Raw genomic sequence first — 22,693 nt, forward strand, 5'->3', positions numbered from 1 at the left:
CCCTGTGTAGCATTATTTTATTGCGTCAATTTTGTGGGAAAACAAATTGCGAAATTGGAACCAAGCATGCACTCTCATGTGTATGACACTGATTTGATAATTAAACATTTCACATTATCTTTTTCATTCTCTTTTAATTTACTCTTACTTTATTTTTTTCTATATTTTTTTAGTACACCTTTCACCTTTTTTTATCTTTTCTTTTTACCTTTTTTACTGGTTTCTTCAATCCAAGAAATTAGGGATACATAAATTATTTTCCATACTTCAATAAGATTGACATTAATTGGAAAAGAAAAATAAACAAATGATACGTTTGTACCTGGTACACTTCATTTCCCACTAAGGAATAATTATTTTAAAAAAAGTCTTCACACAACAAAGGAGTAAGTTAAAAGATTTGAGCTCTTCTACCCCTAATATTTAAGACTTTTGCCCAAAAGAACATCACGAACCATGTTGTCCAAATTAGCAAATGAAGATCCAACAGAGCGAAAAGCAGCACTTTCTGCCAATTCCTTCCATTGCAAAGCTTTTTTCTTCATCTCTTTACCCTTTTCCCCATCCATCAACTCCCTCACAAGGCTCTCTATTTTTTCCCTCTCAACATCTTCAATCTCCAACCCAATCCCCCAATCCTTGCAACAAAACCGACAATTGGTCTGTTGCTCTGCAAAGAAAGGCCAACAAATCATTGGAACACCTCCACACATACTTTCCAACGTTGAATTCCAACCACTGTGTGTCAAAAATCCCCCAACTGAAGGGTGAGCCAACACTTGCTCCTGGGAGCACCAACTAGACAATAGGCCTCTATTTTCGGTTTGTTTCACAAACTCTGGAGGTAAAACAGCATTTTCACCCGCCACAAGATCTGCCCTTATGACCCACAAAAAGTTTTTGTTGCTATTAGCAAGTCCCCATGCAAACTCAATCAATTGCTCACTTGTCATAACCGCGATGCTCCCAAAATTCACGTAAACAACACTACTGGGTTGTTTAGTGTCGAGCCACTCCACGCACTTGGACTCCTCCTTCCAAAGATTAGACCCAATAGCATTCAACTCTTTGTCATCAACATGCTTCACGTGTAAATTCAAAGGACCTATGGAATAAACTGGAGGCAAAATGGACGAGAACGCTTCCAAAACATCGTGCTCTAAGGCATCAAACGTGTTCAAAATTATTGCAGAAGCTCTTCGAGCCCTCCCACACTCCCACTGTATGAAATCAAGCATGAACTCATCTGGATTTGTGGTCCTAACGAAACTGGGAATATCCTTCAATCGAATTTCCTTAATGCCTGGTATCCAATCGATGGTAGTCTCCAAATAACCATTTGTGATATAACTAGAGTCTACATGTCAAACACAAAAGAGTTAATTAATTAAATTAGACTCATACTATGCTATTACCAAACATAAAAAATCGTATGAAATACATAATCGAACAGGGACATATAGAGTACAATTTTTTCATGTAGACCAAAGTGTACAAGAACGAATATGCTTTGAAGACTTTAGGAGCTACCAAATTGTCCCCATAAACTTTTTTTAAGATAATATATGTCACAAACTCTATCCATAATTTGAAATGTAATATAAAAAAATATTTTATAATGAGCATGCTCTCACAAATTTAAAGATATAAGATTCATCTGATGGTTAAAAAGAAGTAAAAAGTAAATTATTAAAAAAAATCTAAAGTTTGAATATTTTGTTCTAACCAAACTAATAAATTAATATTTATCGTTAAAAAAGATATTCTCACAAATTTATGTATATAAATATCGTTCCCAGGTAATATAGCTCCCTGAAAAATTAACTGCCAAAGTACTAATAATAAAATCAAATAAATTTAATTACCTTTGAGAGGTGTTAGGTCCTTTTCAATGAGTTGTTGGTATTGCACGTAACACATAAATCCACATGCACTAGTGGTCCAAAACAGCACCTCGGGGACACCCAATTCTTCAGCAGCATCAAGAGTGAAGGTCATGACACCATCAGAAACTATGCAACTCACTGGAGGAGCATCTGAATCATTGATTTTAGCAAGAAGGTTTTTGAAGTGAGGAGAGCAAGTTCTTCTAGTGGCCTCACACAGGGAAGGAATATCCTGTGTGGCATCCAGATCAGTCTCAGGTAGACCATCAGGAATGGTCTCAAAGCGAAATGAAGAGAGGCCATTAAGGGAATCAGGGCCTCTTGCTTTGAGAAGGCGTTTGTGGTTATACTCAGTGTTTACAAAGGTTATGTGAAAGCCTTTGAAGTGAAGGAGTTTTGCTAGTTTTAGCATTGGGTTTATGTGGCCTTGTGCTGGGTACGGTATGCACACAGCATGTGGCTTGTTGATTGTGCCCAAAGAACCCATGTTGTGTTTGTTATTTCTACCTTAGATTGCAGTTGTCAAAGGGAAAGAATATGCAAGTGCTGGCTACAACGTGCTTGATCATCAAACGCTGAATTTATAGGGGAAATGGGTGAGTGACGGTGGTTGTTTTCAAATTGATGTCGATATTTGCTAAGTTTGACTTCAAAATAAAGATCAGACAGTGTATATTTAAATAATTCAAATTAAATAGTGCAACTTGGCATTGCTGTAGCTTTTCGATGTGGCTCCGAAGTTAAGGTAGCCGTGTTGAGATATTTCATTACATTTATTATTATTAATTAAGTTAATAAAGTTTGTAATTTATTATGAAATGAATTTTATTAAGTTAATTGAGCTTATTTTCATTTAACGAAACATAATATTCATTTAGTAATGGCATTTATATTTAAAAATTAATTATGTTTTTTTCCTAAATTCTTTTACTTTTAGTCCAAATTGATATGTTATCATTCTATATGCGTTGATGTGGTTTTTTCAATGTTCATCATTGAATATGTTGTCATTCTATATGGGTTGATGTGGTTTTTTTTTAACCAGTGCAATGAACAAATTAAAGACGAGTTCGTTTGGTGATACTAAGCCAGTTACACCTAAGTGGATTGAAGTTAAGGTTAGTCATATCTAGCATGCCTTATTGTTGTCTACTAATGTGATGTAATACTGTAATGTATATGATATTCAATTAATTTTCATATGTAGAGTCACGTTCAAACCGAATGTTATGAATGTGGATATTACGTGATGCATTGGATGTGGAACATCATAAGCGGGGAGATGAAGAGTGATTGGTCCCAGGTATACATAAAGTTCACTTTCTAAGATTGTTGACTATGATTTGTACTCAATTTTTTTATTTGCATTACTAACTTTAAATATTAAAACTTGTAGTGGTTTGGTGATGACACGCCATTGGGCATAGACACCATCACAACAATTCAGAAGAAATGGACTAGTTTTTAAAGAATACAGACATTGGCCGGGTGTAAAAAGGCTTCGTGATGGGTTAGGAATAACAATTTTGGTGTATTTGAGACAATTGGTATAAATTTTTTTATCGGCATTTATACTATTTTTGATTCATAGTAGTAATACAGTGAGTAATACAGTTATTGTGGCGTGAATCATGTCTGCTTTTGTGTAGAATCATGGCCATCCTGTGTGTTATTTTTTACACTGGTAAATGATTTTCCATGTGGAGCAATTTAGTGTTGCTCTTATTTTTCCCACAGGAGCAGTTTAGTGTTGTTGTTATACCTCTCTTTGTCTCTCTGAATCTGCAAAGGCTAGGTCAATATCTCTCTCTTAAGTTTTAGCTCTGATATCGATAAATGATAGACAACCCTTGAATTTTCACAAGTTTTCGTTGTTATTGTAGTTTTAAAAAAGCTATTCTTTCTGCGTTCCCTCCTTTCATGTGTATTGCGCTGGATTTAATTAATGTAAAAGCATAATTTGCTCATGTGCATGCCCATTGTGGTTTAAACATCTGCATCTATATCCCAACATGTATTTAGCATACTACCATGCTTATATCTTAAGAAACTGCTTCATAATATAAGGGCCTCAATCTGTACATTAGTATATAAAGGCTCTTATGAATTAGTTTTGAAGGTCTTGTTCTTATTGGATATATTGATCCATTTGTTAGTCCATGTGGGGGACTGTGGCTGGTGTCTTCTAGTTAGTGTTCCTTGGGAAAAACTTGTCTTATGCTTGGATTATAGATTTTTTTGAGTTTGCAGAGTTATATATGGTTATGTGGTTAGTAACAAAATTCATTCCTAGATCCTGAAGAGGGTGTTGCATTAATTGATTCGTTTAACCCAGTCTAATTCATTCGTAGAGAATGTGTTGCTTCAAAATTAAGTAGGCTGCATTACAGAAACATAATTTTGTAGCCTTTATGGCGATGCCTTAATAAACAACATGATGTAGGCATTAGAGAAACATGACTTGGTTAGTCTCATTTGCCACAGTTTTTAACCTCTGACTCATAGAGGTTTAGATTAGTCACCACACTAGATGTCATATATGTTCGACATTCATCATACAGATTACGTTTCGGTGGCAGCTTATCCCTTAGAAGTGGAAGGTTTATTCTAAAAGTCTGAAACACACCTTGTTTGCTGATTGGGTTCCCTTTGTGACATGGGTTTCACTTTATTATGGTAGCAGCAAAGCCATGTTGAGCTTTAAACCTAACAATACTATGTGACTTGGAATATTATGCATTATGCAGACTTTGTGTGCTCACACTACTTCAGTATAATCACTGCATGTGGAGCATGGTCAAGGGTAATAAATCTTTGGGATTTGGAAGAAGCAAAGAGTAAGTTAACTACTATATTCTCAAGTAATGGACTGTATAATATATAATCATGTTATTTATATGGCTTCAGACTTTTGAGCTTCTTCAAAAGTGCAAACTACCTGATGATAAACAAACAATTAGTTGATTTAAGAATTGAGTTAAGCTTTTGGTAATTTCTGATTATAAAATTTTAGTTTCTGTGACGGTCTTTAATTTCTGATTATAAGGTTATAGTGGTTCATGCATTTGGGAAGTAGTTTATTTGAATTCGTATGTTGTTGTGCTCAAAATTTGGTAATTTATGATTTATGGTTGAATGGTTTAACACAACTTTTGTGTCATAGGGAAAACCATTCAACGACGATCAATTAGAATACCCGTCATTGAATGTCAGGCAGACTACGACGGTGTTCACACAAACATCATCTTTATAATTTAGCATTCAACGACGTTTATAGTCGCGACCGTCGTAAAAATAATTTCATTCTACGACGGGTATTAAAGAAAACACGTCGTTGTATGGAACTCTATTAAGTCATGTTATATTTAGTCACCGACTTAGAATGGCCCACAAACAACGATTGTATTGGAGCGACACCGACGTTGCCATGAAGTCAATCAACGACGGGTATTTCGGTAAACACCATCATTGAATGAAATTATATTACGACGGTGACTGTAACAACACTGACGTTGTTTCAACAACAAACAAAGACAAGTCTTCTATGACCGTAGTAGACCCGACGTAGAATATGCTTTTTAACTAATGTAGAAGGTCCTTTTTTTTGTAGTGCAATATTTTCTTTGTTGACTTTAAAATGCCAATAATTTGGTGTATATTTAAATGAGAATATCTATGATGCTCCTTTTAATTTAGAGGGAATTGATACGGTTGATTTTTCAACCAATAGGAATCAATTTGTATTATTAAATTTTTATTTTAAAATTTAACGATAATTTGAAAAAAGAAACTTTAATTTTTTATTATAAAAATTGTTAACAAAAGATTTATTTAAAACAAAAAAAGTAAGGATATTCCAATCAGCATAACAAGCAATAAGATATGACAACAAATCAAGAAAACAATTAAAAAAATCCACAATTTTAAAATTTTGAATTCCATTCTTAATTTTAACTCGTTGTATTATACGAATGTGAGGTATTTTATATAATTCTCTTAAGTTATTATATATTGACGTTACCAATTTTAAACATGTTAACAACTTTTAAAAAAAATTAAAGTTTTTTTTATAAATATCATTAAATTTTAAAATAACAATACAAAAATACAACTTAATTCTTGTTGGTAGGAAAATTAACTGAATCAATATATCCAAGTCAACAAAGATACAACAAAAATTCTCATATTTAAATAGTTGAAATCAAATAGGATAACTTTGGGATTTTTTTTCCGTAAATACATCTTCTCTCTCCTCTTTTTTTTTTTTTTTTCAATCTACACTACTTTGTTATTTAATTTTCAATATACATTACTTGGGATTTTTTCTCTCCTTTTTGTTTTTTTTAATTTAAAATATTATACAATATAAATATTATATTATATAATTTTTTTAATTGGTTTTAAAATTACTTATTTATTAAATTAAATTTTATAATTTTGTTTTTTTAATTTTTTAAAGAAAGAATATACAGATAAAGAAAAATAAAAAAATTGGATAAAATTAGAGTACAATTTTTTAGTTACTTTGTGTGTACTTTTGTAATTAAATTTATGCATTGTTTATATATTTTTTTATGTTCGCTAATTAAAAAAATCAAAAAATTAGTTAGTAGTATTAAAATAAACTTAGCCAAGTGTAATTGTTTAAGTATTTTATTGATAATGCAATATAATATTTTTCAGTAAATAAGAAGTTGTTAAACAAAAAGTCTTCTCGTTTTTTAATTAAATCTAATGGCATAAACAAACTAATTATATTTAGTAATATAATTATATTAAAAATAATTATATTAGAAAATTCAGATTTTAAATAAAAATATTCACCTAAAAAATATGTTAAGTAAATTAAATAATAAAAAAAATAATTATATTTAATAATATCATTCTCTTTAAAAAATAAAAAATAAAATATATAAAATTTAATTTAATAAATAAGTAATTTTAAAATAAATTAAAAAATTATATAATATAATATTTATATTTTATAATATTTAAATAAAAAAATAAAAAAAAGAGAGAAAATCTCAAATAATATGTATTGAAAATTAAATGACAAAATAACATAGATTGAAAAAAAATAGGAGAGATAAGATATATTAAAAAAAAAACCTCAACTATTCTTCATCAAATGGTCAATGCTGCTAGATAAAAGAATTATGAACATATCTTTCAATCACCATTTTCCATTTTCGTGTACATAATTTATTTGTGCAATGTAGTCATCTCTTACCACACAAATACTACCAAAAGAATCTCTTACCCCAAAGAATAGTGTTAAATATTTTATTTGTGAAAAGTCGTCATCTCTTACCGTTACTACAAAGAGCCGCGTTATTAGCTCCAGGCTGTTCGGTATGAATTGAGATGCAAGAGGATGGAAATTAGGCATGGTAAAGGGGTGGTCGGTGTGAATTGTGCATGATTCAAATTAAAAAATATTTTTTAAAAAAAATATATTAAAAATTTAATTTTAGAAAAAATAAATTAATTTTTAAATATTTATTTTTAATTACTTATATATCAATAAATTTATTATAGCCTATGTGCCTATAAAAATAGTTAAAAAAATAATATTAAATTATGTAAAAATTCTAAAATAAAATTAACTAGTACTAAAAATTCTATACCTTTTGATTAAATTGTGAAAAAATTCTAAAGATTTTAAGTGGCGAGACAGATTCGAATCGAGGTCGGGACGGATCTAGTAATCTCATACCTATATTCGTATCTAACTAACGTTTAATTCGAACGGATATCACAAATACGGATTTTCTTGTCATTGCCATGTTTAATGGAAATCAAATCGTACAAATAAAAAGAAAATCAAAGGATAATAATTTAATATATCAAAACTTAAATATGTTTTTAATTTTTATTATTTAATATTTTTTAATTCTTTGCCTTTATAAATTATATTTATTTTACTTCTCATTCTTATAATATTTTAAATAAAATTTTCATGCTCAAATATTATAAGAATAAAAAATAAAATAAATATAATTTATAAAAAATTAAAAATATATTATTTTTTTTACGGAGTAGCTATTTTGTCGTCTACTATGAATCTATCATCTAATCTTTGATAAAGTCAAGACTGCAGAATTGATTGTTTTTAACTTTTTATTTTTTATTATTTAGTATCGGCACATGTGCCACCAGTCTGTACCTGGAGGATACTTCAGTGTTTCAGAGTTCAGACTGATATGTTATGTGTAGATAGACACTCTTTTTATGGTACATTAATGTCTTGCAATATGTTTTTACGTTGCTGTAATATTTAAAATATGAAAATAAGTTCAAGTAACTTAATATATTTAATAATAAATGTATTGAAATATCTCAACACCTACCGTAACTTCCGGGCCACAGCAATACAACTGAAAAACGATGGTAATGCCACAAAGTTGTGGTTTTTTTTTTTCTGGTAAATATACTTTTTTTTTCCTGTTTCTTTTTCAATTTATATTACTTTTTAATTTAATTTCCAATATATATTATTTGAGATTTTCTTTCTTTTTTTTTAATTTAAAATATTATATTATATACTTTTTTAATTGATTATAAAATTACTTATTTATTAAATTAAATTTTTTAATTTTATTTTTTAATTTTTTAAATAAAAAATATACACATAAAGAAAAATAAAAAAATTGAATAAAATTAGAATACAATTTTAAATAATTATATTTATTAATATAATTATATTAGAAAATTATATTTAGTAATATAATTATATTAGAAAATTCAGATTTTAAATAAAAATATGCACTTAAAAAATATGTTAAGTAAATTAAATAATAAAACAAAAAAATTATATTTAATAATATCATTTTCTTTAAAAAAACAAAAAAAAACAAAATTTTAAAATTTAATTTAATAAATAAGTAATTTTAAATTAATTAAAAAAATTATATAATATAATATTTATATTTTATAATATTTTAAATTAAAATAAAATAAAAAAGAGAAAAAAGTCTCAATATTGAAAATTAAATTATAAAATAATATAGATTAAAAAAAAGTAAAAAAAATGTATTTACGAAAAAAATCACAAAATTTCTCTTTGTTAATGTGGTTGCAAAAAGTATTTTTCGATGCTAACATATTTTGATGTTGCTGGCAATAGTACTACTTAATGGCAATCATATTTACTGTGAATCCTTATTGTTTTTTATGTCAAGGAACATGTATTTTTCTATTTCAACGCACCAATTATTGACATATTGTTAGGCAAAAGTATTTTTTTATTCAACATGTTTGTTGTCAGTCAAACTCCATCCAACTACTTTAAACTCATAAATGTACTAACTGGGTCACGAATTTTTTTTAACCGTCCATGTGTTGACTTGTAAAGCCAACCCGCTAATATGGTAATTATTATTATTATTATTATTATTATTATTATTATTATTATTATTATTATTATTATTATTATTATTATTATTATTATCAAGACCTTGCATTGTGTAATAAGAATTCTGGATTTTTTAAAATTTAAAATAATAGAAAATTTTAGAAGACAAAAATAAATTTAAATTCTCTTATCTGATTTATCCAACCCAAATTAACCTATTCATGAACGGATGGTTTAGGTTGGATTCCATAAAAAAAAATCACAAACCCAACACAATCTAACCCATACAAATTAGATTGGGTTAAGTCATAAGTTTAGTCCTGATCCAACTTCTCTCCTAAATATCCCTATATCCCAATAATAATTGATCCTGTGGATCTACTTACACAAGATTATTTTAGTTTAATGAGAGGTTTCGAGTTTGAGTTTTAAGTATGTAATTGCATTTGTTGCATGTGACTCAAAATTTGTTCAATCTTATGTACACATGATCTAGTGAGAATCGTTTGTTGTGATTAGATTAAGGACAACTTGATGTTGAGTCACATGGAACAAATTGTTTAATTAATCAAATATGCATCAAGTTGTTGAGTGTTTTTTGTTAGGCTTATGTTATTGATTCTTAGTGACTTGAGGCATGAGTTTTCTATTTTAATTGCATGATATCCTGAACATGTTAATTTACTTTATTTTATTATGTTATTTAACTTGAGTTTTTTTTTAAAAAAAAAAACTTGAACGACCTTGTTTTGAACCGAAAATATTTTTGAGAAGTTTTATTTGATAACAGTGAAATGAATGTAGACCTTTTATCCACATTGATTTACTTAAAATTTTATTGAATAAAATTGATTTAATTAGATTTTATGTTTTATACATTTTCTTCATTTATATGCATGTTGGAATAGAGGGTGTCACAAATTGATTGCAATTGTATGCATTGAAGTGACCAAGGTCATGTTTGCATATTTAGCCTAGAGCCAAAAAGCCAACCTATATTGTTAATCCTTTGCACCATACTTTAAGCCTATATTGATTTATTCTTTTCTAATCCCTTAACCTTGGATACATATGTTATATCCACTACTACCCTTAACTTAGTGGTAGGAGAACAAAAGTTTAGGAATTGGGAAAGTCCTTATGTTTGGAGTGGCAAAAATTCTTACTCAAGGGAGTAAAGTAAGGGTACCTATGAGCTATCATGTAAACAAAGAAAAATCCTCATTCTCTCTTGAAAATTTGAAAAAGAAAAATGTGAAAAATTTAAAAATAAAGAAAAAAATAAAGAGAGAAGCAAAGTAAAGAAAAAAAAATCAAAAGTTAAGGACAATAAAGTATGAATCTAATTAAAAAATTAGGGGTACCAATGATTGGTAAGAAGTGAATGGAAATCCATTGAATAAACTAAATGTTTTCCTTCATTTGAGTTACATTTGAATATCTAAAAAATCTAATTTTCCTTGTTAGCCAAGCCCCATTACAAGCAAAGAAAGTCATTAGTGATCTTTGCATGGTTTTCATGTGTTGATTAACTTAAGATAAAAGTCAAAGTTAAATTATGGTGCCTTAAGTTGTGAATTGAGTGAAACACTTACACAAAAATAAGTCAAAAGCTTAAGAGTGAAACACTTACTGTGAGGACAAGTTGCTATGCCATTAAATTTGATTGCCATTCTTGTTGCATATTTCTAACCTTGTGTTTGATTTGGTTGAACTAAAAATTTGAATGTGGGCATCATATTTAGTTGATTGAAGGACATGAACAAAAAATTGTTGAATAAAGAGGAATGCAAGAAGAGTGTGTATGTAACTTGTCATTGTGTATCCTTTGTATTTAGTTTTAATTTGTCTTTTAGTCTTAGTTTAATTTTGTTTTTGATTCCTTACTTTTTTAAGTATTTTTTTACTGTTTTAGTTAGTCTTGCTTAAGGACAAGCAAGGTTCTAAGTTTGGACTCTTGATAAACGTCAAATTTGTTGGATTTTCATATGCATTTTGTGATGTTTATTGACATTTTAGTTAACTTCATGCCTTGTTTTGAATCAAATTAGCTTTAAATTCAATTTTTACTTTGTCTTAGGTAGAATTTTATGTTTTAGTTATTTTTAATGAATTTTTTTTTTATAGTTTTTTCAGTAAAAATAGACCAGAACTCTAGAGGCCCAAAATCAACAAAAAGTTCTGGAAGGAGAAATCGTGAAAATTGAAGATAAAAACTAAGAAAATAAAGAGCAGATATTTTTCAAGGATAAATCAGCCAAAGAAGAAGATAATTACTTATTATTTATTTTTAATTTCTTGTTATTATCTTCTTAATTAAACCCAGCTACAATTTTATAAATAAGAGGCTAGGCATTCATTGTAATGGTTTAGAAGTCCCAAACGGTTCGTAGAATTATATTTTAGACTTCCACCTACTAGACACTTTGACTATTTCATTAGATACTCTAAGTTTCATTGTATTATTTTTATAAGTGCAATTCCTTCCACTTAGGAGAGGAAAGGATGAACCTTATTTCGCTTTAATTCTATCAATTTAATACTTCATCTTGAGTTTTTTTATTTGTTTTAATAGTTAACGTTTTTATCTGATTGGTCATCTTATAGATGAATTCAGGAATTGACTTGCGCTTTGGCAATCCTTGTTGGAATCCAAATGAATCAAGTACTTAATTGAGATTATCTCTAGAGATAAAATAATCTTGGTTAAACCTTGCTTTTTCTCGACCATTAATGTTGATTGGGTATCGGATCAGTAGTTTAGAATTTACGACCATGCGAGAGCTGGGGTAGAATATATTAGTGAATTGGGGGTGAGCTAGAGAGATGAGTAGAGAATTGTGAAGTTATAGTGGATTGAGCAAATTCTAAGTCCAAACCTAGACATTCATTCATTAAGATCGACGTCACCATCCAAGTCTAGTGTTTCTATCTGTACTTAATTATTTTATTGTCATTTAATTTTTATTGTAATTTATTTTATGTTATTTATTTTGTGACAATCACACAACAAACATACATAAACCTAGTTGAGTTAAATAATTACATGAAATTCCTCATTTATTCCTTTGGGAGACAATTTGGATGATAGTTTAGTTACTACATCATGATTGGGTTACACTTAATCTATAAGTTGAATCTAACGTGAAATAAAACCTAACATGAGACACATGTCTCCCACTCTATCACAAAAGAAGAAGAACGATATGAACAACAAGGAAAAAAGTGTCACAATCTTATGTCTTGGTGATAAGGCTCTAAGGGAAGTCACAAAAGAAAAGACCATTGTTGTAATGTGGGTCAAGTCGGAATCTTTGTACATGATAAAGAGATTAGCGAACATGCTCTGTTTGAAGCAATAATTGTATTCTTTCAAGATGAAAAAATCAAGATTGATAACAGAGCAACTTGTAGATTTTAACAAGGTTCTTAATAACTTGGAAAATATTGAAGTAAGATTTGATGATGAGAATAAGGCCTTTTTCATTCTCAATTCTTTGCCAAAGTCTTTTAAGCATTTCAAGGACGCTCTTCTATATAGGAGGAACAAATCCATTACTCTAGAAGAGGTTCAAAACTCAATTCAGACTAAAAAGCTCCAAAAGCTACAAGAGTTAAAGGCGGATGATAATGAAGAAGGCTTGAATATCTTAAAAGGAAGGAGCTATGAGAGAGGACCAAAAAGGAAGAAGTCCAGATCAAAATCAAGGAGTAAATCAAAACTAAAGTGCTTCAACTATCATAAAAATGGTCATTTCAAGAAAGATTATCTAGAGAAATGGGGCAAGGAGTTTCATGGTTCTTAAGAATCTGTAGATATTGTTGTTGCTTTAGATGATTATGAGGGGGGCATGAATGAAGAAATGTAGTCCTTGGATAAAAATCAGACTTGGAAGCTTGTGAATATACCTAAAATCAGAGGGTAGTTGGATGCAAGTGGGTCTTCAAGAAAAAGGAAGGTATTCCAAGTGTGGAGAAGGCAAGGTACAAGGCAAGACTTATGGCAAATAGTTTTGCATAAGTAGAGGGGGTTGATTACAATGAAATGTTCTCAACTACGGTAAAACATTGTTCTATAAAGATCTTGATGGCAATTATAAATCAGTATGATCTAGAGCTGTAACAATTGGATGTCTAGATAACTTTCTTACAAGGAGACCCTGAGGAGACCATCCATATGCAACAACCTAAGGGGTTTATAGAAGATCAGACGTATTGGACAAGTGGTCTCAATAACTTAAGAGGAGAGGTGAATTAAGTTTCAAAGTTCCCACTAACAAACTTTTAACCCCCTTCTAAATGATAGGCTCAAAATGCAGAAGAAGAAACAACAATCAATTTAATAATGTTCTTTAAACATGCAAGATAAAATTGATTGCAATAACATAAATGAGATAAGAGAAAAGAGAAAAGAGAAATGCAAACTTGATTTATACTAGTTCGACCACTTCCCGTACCTACATCTAGTCCTCAAGAAACCCACTTGAGATTTTCCACTATCTCTATAAATCCTTTACAGACTTTGAACACACTTTGGGATTCCTCACCCTTGTGTTTAAAGATTCTCCAAGAGACAACCCGACTCTTGATTACAATTCTCACAATCCAAGAGACAACCAGTCTCTTGATTACAACTGACTTTCTGAGATGAACAGAAAGATTTCTCTCCTTTAGAGTGGATGATACAAATTGAAGTTCCTAGAGGAATTTCTCTCTTTTAGAGATGATAATATAATTTGAAGTTCTTGGATGAATTGTCAATAGATTTGCAAGTGTTTGCCTAAGAGTTGAAGAGAGAACATTTGACAATTAAGTTCTCTTAGAATATCTTTCTCTTGCTTTTCAAAGTCTGACACACACATATATAGTCCCTTCGTGCCTTTTCAAAATGGTTTGAAGAGATGTGTCTTTTCAAAAAGTTTTTTCTGAAATTCTTCACTGGTAATCGATTACAGGTTTCTGGTAATCGATTATACAGTTATATTTTGAAGGGTCATGACTTTTCAAAGTGTTTTCTAAAGTTCCGTTGCTGGTAATCAATTACAAACATCTGGTAATCGATTACATGATTCAAAATTCAAATTCAAAACCCTTTTAAAAAGCTGTTTTTCAAAATTGTTTTCTGGTAATCGATTACACTGACTGGTAATCGATTACCAGAGTCTTGATCTCTTGGAAACACTTTGTTTTGAGGCACAAGCTTGATCTTGAATTAATCTTGAAGCAATGCTTGTTTGTTGAAGCAACTTTGTATTAATCTTGAAGCAATGCTTAACCTTTGAATGTTTGTTGAAGTAATCTTGAAAGCAACCTTGTTTGATTATTCTTTGGCATCATCAAAATTATGTATTCATACATTCACAAGACGAAGTATATCTCTTGAAGAAATCATTGTGTGGCTTAAAATAGAGCCTGCGTCAATGGTAAAAGAAGTTTGATGCATTTCTGCTGAGGATAGGCTTTTTAAGAAGTAGTTATGATAGTTGTGTCTACATCTTAAAAAGAAAGAACAATGTGTCCTTTTCTTGCTCTTGTATGTAGATGATATTATTATAGCTAGCTCAAGCATGGATGAGATTAGTACGCTCAAAGAGAGGTTAAGTTTAGAATTTGAGATGAAGGATCTTGGTATTGCAAGGAGAATTCTTAGGATGGATATTGTAAGAAATCTTATGACGGGAGAATTGTTCTTATCTCAGCAAGGCTATTTGAAGAAGATAATGGAACGATTTAGGATGCATCAATCTAAACCTGTAAGCACACTTTGGGACATCACACTAAGATCACAATTACTCAAGTTCCTAATTCTAAAGAGGAAAGAAGGAAGATGGATACTATTCCATATGCTACTAGAGTAGAAAATATCATGTATGGTATGGTCTGTAGTAGGCCAAACTTGGCCCATGCTATTAGCATTGTAAGCATGTTTATGGAAGATTCGGGTTAAGCTCATTGGGAGGCTTTGAAATGGGTATTGACGTATGTGAATGGATCTCTAGAATTTGGTCTAAAGTACAACAAGGTAGCTCAAGGTGAAAATGTTATTATGAGGTATGTTGATGCAAACTATGCAGGGAATGTGGATACTAGTAGGTCCTTATCTAGATATGTAATTATACTGTTTGGCACTACTATTTGCTAGAAAGAAAACTTATAGCCTGTGGTAGCTTTTTCTACAACTAAATCAAAGTATAATACTATCTCAGAATGAGTGAAGGAAGCTTTATGGTTAAAAAGGATGATTGGTGCATTGGGAATTGTACAAAACTATGTGACAACCAAAGTGTTATACACCTTGCAAATCATCAAGTTTACCATGAGAGGATGAAGCATATTGATGTTAGGCTTCACTTCATAAGAGATATGGTTGAATCTGAAAAAGTTAGGTTTATGAAGATTATGTCTGAAGACAATCTTGTTGATGTGTTCACAAAGTCTCTAACAAGTTCAAAGTTCAAGAATTGCTTGGACTTAATTAATTTCTCTTGAAGCATAGTCTTAGAAGTTGGAGAGCAACACTATGGTGGAAGGACATTCATTTCAGATTTAGAGTCAAGGTGGAGAATTGTTGTCTATGATTTAAAATTTGTTGTTCAGTCTAATGGAAGTTCGGTCTAATAAGGATCGTCTGATCAAATTGAGGACAATCTGATGCTCAATCAGATGTAACCGTTAATCTGATATGTGTTCGATTATTGAGAGTTTTGGCCCATATTGTTGGGTCTTAGTGACTTGGGATCTATAAATAGAGGTCATGTCATCTTTGTTTAAGAGCAACTAACTATAATCAATGCCAGAGGTAATGTGATTGTTGAGAAACACAAGAGAGAAAACATTAGATACAAAGAGAGAAATAGAGAGTGAGACTTGGGTTCTTGCTAAAAGTTCTTCTTTAATCTAAGGGGCAAAACCAAAGGGGTTCTATGCTATATCTCGTTGATTCTGGTTTCACAGTGGAGCTGATATTCTCGTGGTTATAGGCTATATTGGTTGAACCATGCAATTGTGTTGTGTTCTAGTTTTACATTCTTGCTTTTGGGATTTGCATTTCTTTCTTGTTGAACGTTCATGGTTTCTTGATAGTTTCTATTTGTTTTTGCTTATTGGTAATTAGAACCAACAACATTAAACACGAACAGGGAGAGTTTGTTGCCGATAATAGAGTCTTGCAAGGCTCGAACATTATCTACATGTGAATGTTTACTCTTATCCCAGTGTCTTCGAGTTAAGTGCAGATATCGATCTAAACTTAAGACAGTTTATTTCAAGATTCAGGTTAATTTGGCAAAGCTAAAGTGACCTCCATAATAGCTACCTCAAGTCTAAATTAATATTACTTAGAATAAACAATGCTGACCGAAGATAAAAGCAAAAACTACCTCCATAACACATCTCAAATTAATGGTTCGTGTGAGCTAATCATTAGGTTTTCACGACTAGAACTGATTTCAAACTAAAACAACTATATAAATTAAAAATATATAAGTACTTTATTAGTTGTTAGTAGAAATTCACAGTCTGTACACAAATTTTAAACTTGTACATAATTTTTGGTTGATGTAAATTTTGTTATAAATGATTAAAAATCACGTAGAGGTGTTGATGCATTTTTTTATTAAAACAATTTACTTTTAATTAAAATAATTCATGTGCAGGTATGCCTGAGAGAGTTTTAGACATTTATTAACATCCTCCAATAATTTAAATTTTATTTAAATAAGTTTACTTATTACAAAATAGTGCCACTGCTTCACCTCAAAACGTCCATACTATCTTTCAACTTCACTGTCACGTGTATTATTTCTAGAGATTTTAGTTCCGGGAAAAGTAGGACACTCTCACACTCAAAAGTAGGACACTCTCTCTCACACACACATGTATATATATATATATATATATATATATATATATATATTCTCAAATGATTGAGACAAATTAGTATAAGATTATGTGTTTTATCTTTTCTTATTTTTTTTTTCTTTAAATTAACTCAAGGTTAGAATTTAATTTTTTTATTTTTTGAAAAACTTTGTTTGTTTTATAAAATCTGAGGCTATCGTCTACATTAATTTGCAAAAATCTTTATCATCAGACAAGGAAATGATAGTAACAACTAGGGGTGGAAAAAAACTGAATTGATGCTGAACTGCGGTGAACTCCTCTAAAAAAAAAAAAAAACTGCACTCTTTTATTAAGAAGTGAACTAAACTATTATTCAGTTTAATTTTTAAAAATTGAACCGTTTCAAAAAAGAACTGTTAACATAACTGAAAATTTATATTAACCATTATTAAAAATTTAAAACATTTCTAAAATAATAACAACGTCAGCCAAAAAAAAAGCTACCTCAAAATATATTTTTGAATTGAACACAACTACTGACAACTTCTTTGACATTTTTTAAAGGAAAATATCACATACAACTACTGACAACTTCTTTGACATTTTTTAAAGGAAAATATCACATAACGTGTTGAATTGTGATTTTAAAAATTTTAAAAGATGTTTTGATATCACATAAGACGTATTTTTTAACTTTTATATTTTTATTTAATTAAAATAACTAAGGATTTTTATTTATCTTAAGATACAAATGTCTTCCATCTTAATAATTTTTTGACATATTTTTCATTAAATAAAATTTTATACTGATTAAATGTAACAATTTATTTAAAAACTTTTGTCACTCTTAAAGAGTGACTCGCTCCTTATTCTTTTAAATTTATTTTATTTTTTTGACATTAATACAATGAATGATTAATATAATATAATAATTTTCTTAAAATTTAAGAAATATATTAACTTTTTTCAATACTGTAAAACCTCAAAATAAAAAATAAAGTCGTATAACAAAAATACATTGCTATATAATTTTTCTTGCCATGATAAAATGGTTTAGGTAAAATTAATTTTAAATTATTAAATATAGTTAGAATATATATTGAAATTAATTAATATCAACGTAAATGTTATATTAATATGCGGATAACCTATGGCAGATGGAATTGCTTTTAGTAGTAAATCGTTAAAGTATTGAATAAATTCAAGGGAATATAAATAGAAAACATTTACAGCTTAATTTTTTTATTATCACTTAATTATAAATTATTACTAGTACATAATAAAATATTATTAATCTTTTTAACAGTTACTTCAAAAAAAAATTATACTAATTTATAATAAACCAATAATATAAAATTCACACTCTCATTATATGAAAATTAAATTCAATCCATATATTGCAAAATAAATAAAGACAAATTTAAATGGTACTGCCCAATTAATGTTAATTATTAGCCGACGTCCTGAAGAGCGAAGGCAAGTGGGAGATGTCAATATTATTTCATTTGATTTTCAAAGTTGACAAATAATGGATTGTCTGGCTTCTTTGGAACATGCAAATAATTAAAGGTGCCATACTATGTGTGACTCCAAGCCTTAATTATTAGGTATGAATTTAAACATGTGATGAATTGAGATAAAAGGGAGTAATATTTTTTTATTAGTTGAAATTTGTTAGAGATTATAAGTTTTTTTAGTTCCACTTCTAATTAATATTTTTTTTTTCTAATTTGGCAATTTTAATAAATTTTAATCAAATAAGAAAAAATTGCAAAAGAATGTATTGCTAGTCATTCATATATATATATATATATATATATATATATATATATATATATATATATTCGATAAACTAATTCCTAAAAAAAGAAACTATTATGAGCTGGATTTCCATCTACTCTCTTTTATACTCAAGGGCTTTTGGGACGAACCCTTTCACACATTATTATTTATAAACCATGACCCCCACCCCAACCTGGCCTAATTCATCAACCAATACCCACCAATCAATCTTCTTCATTTAACCGTACCCCTTCCATCATCACTTGCTTCTTTCCCATATATATTGTTTTATCATAGCAAATAAACCATGCATTCATATATATATATATATATATATATATATATATATATATATATATATATATATATATATATATATATATATATATATATATATATATATTCGATAAACTAATTCCTAAAAAAAGAAACATGTGTTTGAACTATTTATTTTTAACAATATTATATATGTTTTTTTTTTTCACATGTATTTGAAAAAACAGAAAGTAATGTGAATCATAGGATTAAAGTTTTTTTTGAAAGGACCATAGGGTTAAAGTAAAGAATAAAAAATGGAAGAATATTTTTACGTATCGCCCACAGTTTTTTTTTTTTTTTTCTTTTTATGAAAGGGAGGCGCTAAGCCCCATCACACGCACAAATTTTATGGATTAATTTAGATTGATCTTCTCCTAAATCAAAATGATTTCTAATAAATATAACTTAACACGGTCCATGATAATTATGTGAATTTAAAAATATTCATTTAATGAGGAGAATTTTTATTTCTTCAATTTTATTCTAAATCCAAATATAAATTAATTCAAAATTGTAAACCACAAAACCCCAAATTAGAAATTAGGATTATTAACTTAAAATCAACAAATCTATTAACCAATTAATTTCAAATCTTCCAAAGTCCAAACCAATTTATACACTTGAAAACAAAGTAAATAAGCATTTTGGTCCCTGACTTTTGACCCCTTTTGCAAATTAGTCTCTATCTTTTTTAAATGTAAAAAATAGTTCATATCTTTGCATAAGTTTTGTAAAATAGTCTTTGTTATTATATTTAAAAGTAACGTCGTTAGTAAGGTGCATTGTTGACAATTTTAGTGCCATATAGACTATCCAACGTGATAAATTATCCCAAATTGTGATATGTAGATTGGACTTTGATGCAAAATTTAAAAAGTTATCAAATATTTTCTTCTTCACTTGCTTCTTCTTCTTCACTCTAATTAGTTGAGCAGTTGTTTCCCTTTATTTCCATTTATTTTCAAAACAGATAACCGCAACATACCTACTTTTAACATTTGATTTCTATTTCCAAAATTGTTTTTAATTTTCAAAAAATTAAAATAAAAAACTAATTTGATCAGTAAAAATTATTACGTTTCACTACCCCTATTGCTCGAATTACACTTTATCCACCCCACCCCCGGTGAACCAGCTCAGCTGATTGGAAGTGAGGGCCTCCGTCACGCTCACAGTATGTAAATTCCAGATAGTTTCACAATCCCAATTCACAGTCAAGGCACGTCGAGGCATGAGTTGTGTGCGAACTACTACTACTCTTCAAACCAAACACGCATGAAGAAGTCCAATCTTGTGACCTCTGTAGTAATTCGGCATCGTAGAGCGTGAAGAAGTTGACGACTTTGTTGTTGGGGTTGCACTGGATGGCGTGGACAACATAGAAGCGTAGAAGAGAAGTCTCCAACTTAGAAAGCATGGAGGCAAGCGGCGCGTCGGAGGAGGAAGAGAAGTAGTGCTTGAAGAAACCGAGGAGCGAGAGGAGGCTATCGGCGTGGAACTTGGGGAAGTAAAGGGAGAAGATTAGGTCGAGGTTCTTGTCAACATCGAATCCTTTTCCGATGCCAGTGCGCAATTCGGCCTCGTAGGATTCGAGGGTGTTGGTGAAGTCGTGGAACACCAGAAACTCCCTCACAAGCTCCATCGATGCGTGTTTGGTTTGAATAGTAGTAGTAGTTAGCACACAACTCATGACTCGACGTGCCTTGGTTGTGAATTGGGATTGTGAAACTATCTGGAATTTACATATTGTGAGTGTGACGGAGGTCCTCACTTCCAATCAACTGAGCCGGTTCACCGAGGGTGGGGTGGATAAAGTGTAATTCGAGCAATAGGGGTAGTGAAACGTAATAATTTTTATTGATCAAATTAGTTTTTTTTTATTTTAATTTTTTGAAAATTAAAAACAATTTCGGAAATAGAAATCAAATGTTAAAAGTAGGGATGTTGCGATTATCTGTTTTGAAAATAAAGGGAAACAACCGCTCAACTAATTAGAGTGAAGAAGAAGAAACAAGTGAAGAAGAAAATATTTGACAACTTTTTAAGTTTTGCATCAAAGTCCAGTCTACATATCACAATTTGGGACAATTTGTCACGTTGGATAATCTATGTGGCACTAAAATTACCAACAATGCACCTCACTAACGACGTTACTTTTAAATTTAACGGCAAAGACTATTTTACAAAACTTATGCAAAGATAGGGACTAATTTGCTAAAGGGGTCAAAAGTCAGGGACCAAAATGTCTATTTACTCCTTGAAAACAACTAAAAGTCAGAAAAAACAACAACAAAGAAACCAAACAAATTTATGACATTAATCACCAAATCAAACAAATACAACAAATAAAAGAAAAATAAAAACTGAAACATTAATCAATGGATGGTTGTTGCTAGTGACCCAGATAAAGGTAGAGTTGAAGAAGCCTTGTCATGGGTCATGGAGAAGGGGGAAGAATCACTTGGTGTTGGTGATATCCTTGTTGATGTTGGCGTTGGAGGAAGCAAACTACAAAAAAAGTTAACATTAGTGACAAATCAATTTATATGTAAATTTTTAGGATTCGTAACTAAAGTTTTACTAGCGCTCATATTAATGACAAATATGGCATATTTGTCACTAAATTTAGTTACTAATAGATTATTTTCTTGTAGTAGGAGCCAAATATGAGGGGGTTGAGTCAAAGGCGGTGACGAAGGAGAAATCGAAGATGACGGTTGAGTTCGCGAAAGTCCTTTTTGTAGTGGCCTTGCTTTGTAGCGGCAGAAGAGCCAAAGATGGGGGGTTGAGTTAGAGCCTAGAGGTGACAATGGAGAAACCAAAGATGAAGAGGTTGAAATCATGGAGGACCTTCTTGTGATGGTCTTACTCTACGATGAAGGGTTGGTTGCAGAGGTTGCAATGCAATCAAAGTTGAGACTTTGTTTGGGTCGAAGGGTTTCAAATCTAAAAAAACAAAGAAATGTATGCCGAGAAAATGCACGCAAAATGTTTTTTGAATTTTAGTCGTTTTTAAGTGCATAAATTGGTTGGACTTTGGAGGATTTGAAATTTGAAATTAATTAGTTAAGAGATTTGGTGATTTTAAGTTAATAATCCTAAGTCCTAAATTTGAGGTTTTGTGGTTTAAAATTTTGAATTGATTCATATTTGGATTTAGAAGGAAATTGAAGAAATAAGAATTCTCCCCGTCAAATGCATATTTTTAAATTCATATAATTATCGTGAATCATTTTATCATTAAGTTATATTTGTTAGGAACCATTTTGTCGTTGTATAAGAACATATTGGCACAAAATTAGGAAGGACACCCATCTTCTCAAAAAACCCATTATCTTTGTAAATATAAAAATCAATAGTTCAAAAACGTTTTACTAACAATTTAGTCCAAAACACTATTGGTTGACGTGGAACGTCTCCTACACTCGTGGATTATTTGTCACTTCAACATCAACATGTCATGTGTCCACTCAACATTAACAAAAACGAAGATAACTTAACGGTCGAACTA

General features: G+C 30.0%; 2 protein-coding genes and 1 long non-coding RNA gene across 6 annotated transcripts; 1 reads left to right on the plus strand and 2 right to left on the minus strand.

Moving 5' to 3' along the window:
- Nucleotides 1-263: 263 nt before the first annotated feature.
- LOC100790111 (7-deoxyloganetin glucosyltransferase) lies at nucleotides 264-2,373 on the minus strand. Its single transcript, XM_003544752.5, has 2 exons — nucleotides 1,866-2,373; nucleotides 264-1,357 (listed from the first exon to the last, which is right to left on the minus strand). The coding sequence occupies exons 1-2, from the start codon at nucleotides 2,371-2,373 to the stop codon at nucleotides 417-419; spliced, it is 1,449 nt and encodes a 482-aa protein (XP_003544800.1). The 3' UTR covers nucleotides 264-416.
- On the plus strand, nucleotides 2,347-5,558 carry LOC102661251 (uncharacterized). 4 transcript variants are annotated; one of them, XR_003264578.2, is made up of 6 exons: nucleotides 2,347-2,482; nucleotides 2,932-3,004; nucleotides 3,094-3,189; nucleotides 3,283-3,433; nucleotides 4,634-4,723; nucleotides 5,050-5,558. It is a non-coding gene; the product is annotated as an uncharacterized lncRNA (long non-coding RNA). The 4 variants fall into 4 exon arrangements; XR_003264577.2 differs by having other exon boundaries at nucleotides 3,283-4,723; XR_001384450.2 differs by lacking the exon at nucleotides 5,050-5,558 and having other exon boundaries at nucleotides 4,634-4,972.
- A 14,819-nt stretch (nucleotides 5,559-20,377) lies between these two features.
- On the minus strand, nucleotides 20,378-20,872 carry LOC102670530 (WD repeat-containing protein 91). Its single transcript, XM_006596820.2, has one exon. The coding sequence runs from the start codon at nucleotides 20,870-20,872 to the stop codon at nucleotides 20,378-20,380; it is 495 nt and encodes a 164-aa protein (XP_006596883.2).
- Nucleotides 20,873-22,693: the final 1,821 nt, after the last annotated feature.

The sequence above is a fragment of the Glycine max genome, chromosome 14 (genome assembly GCF_000004515.6).
Source record: "Glycine max cultivar Williams 82 chromosome 14, Glycine_max_v4.0, whole genome shotgun sequence".
NCBI classification, from domain to species: domain Eukaryota; kingdom Viridiplantae; phylum Streptophyta; class Magnoliopsida; order Fabales; family Fabaceae; genus Glycine; species Glycine max.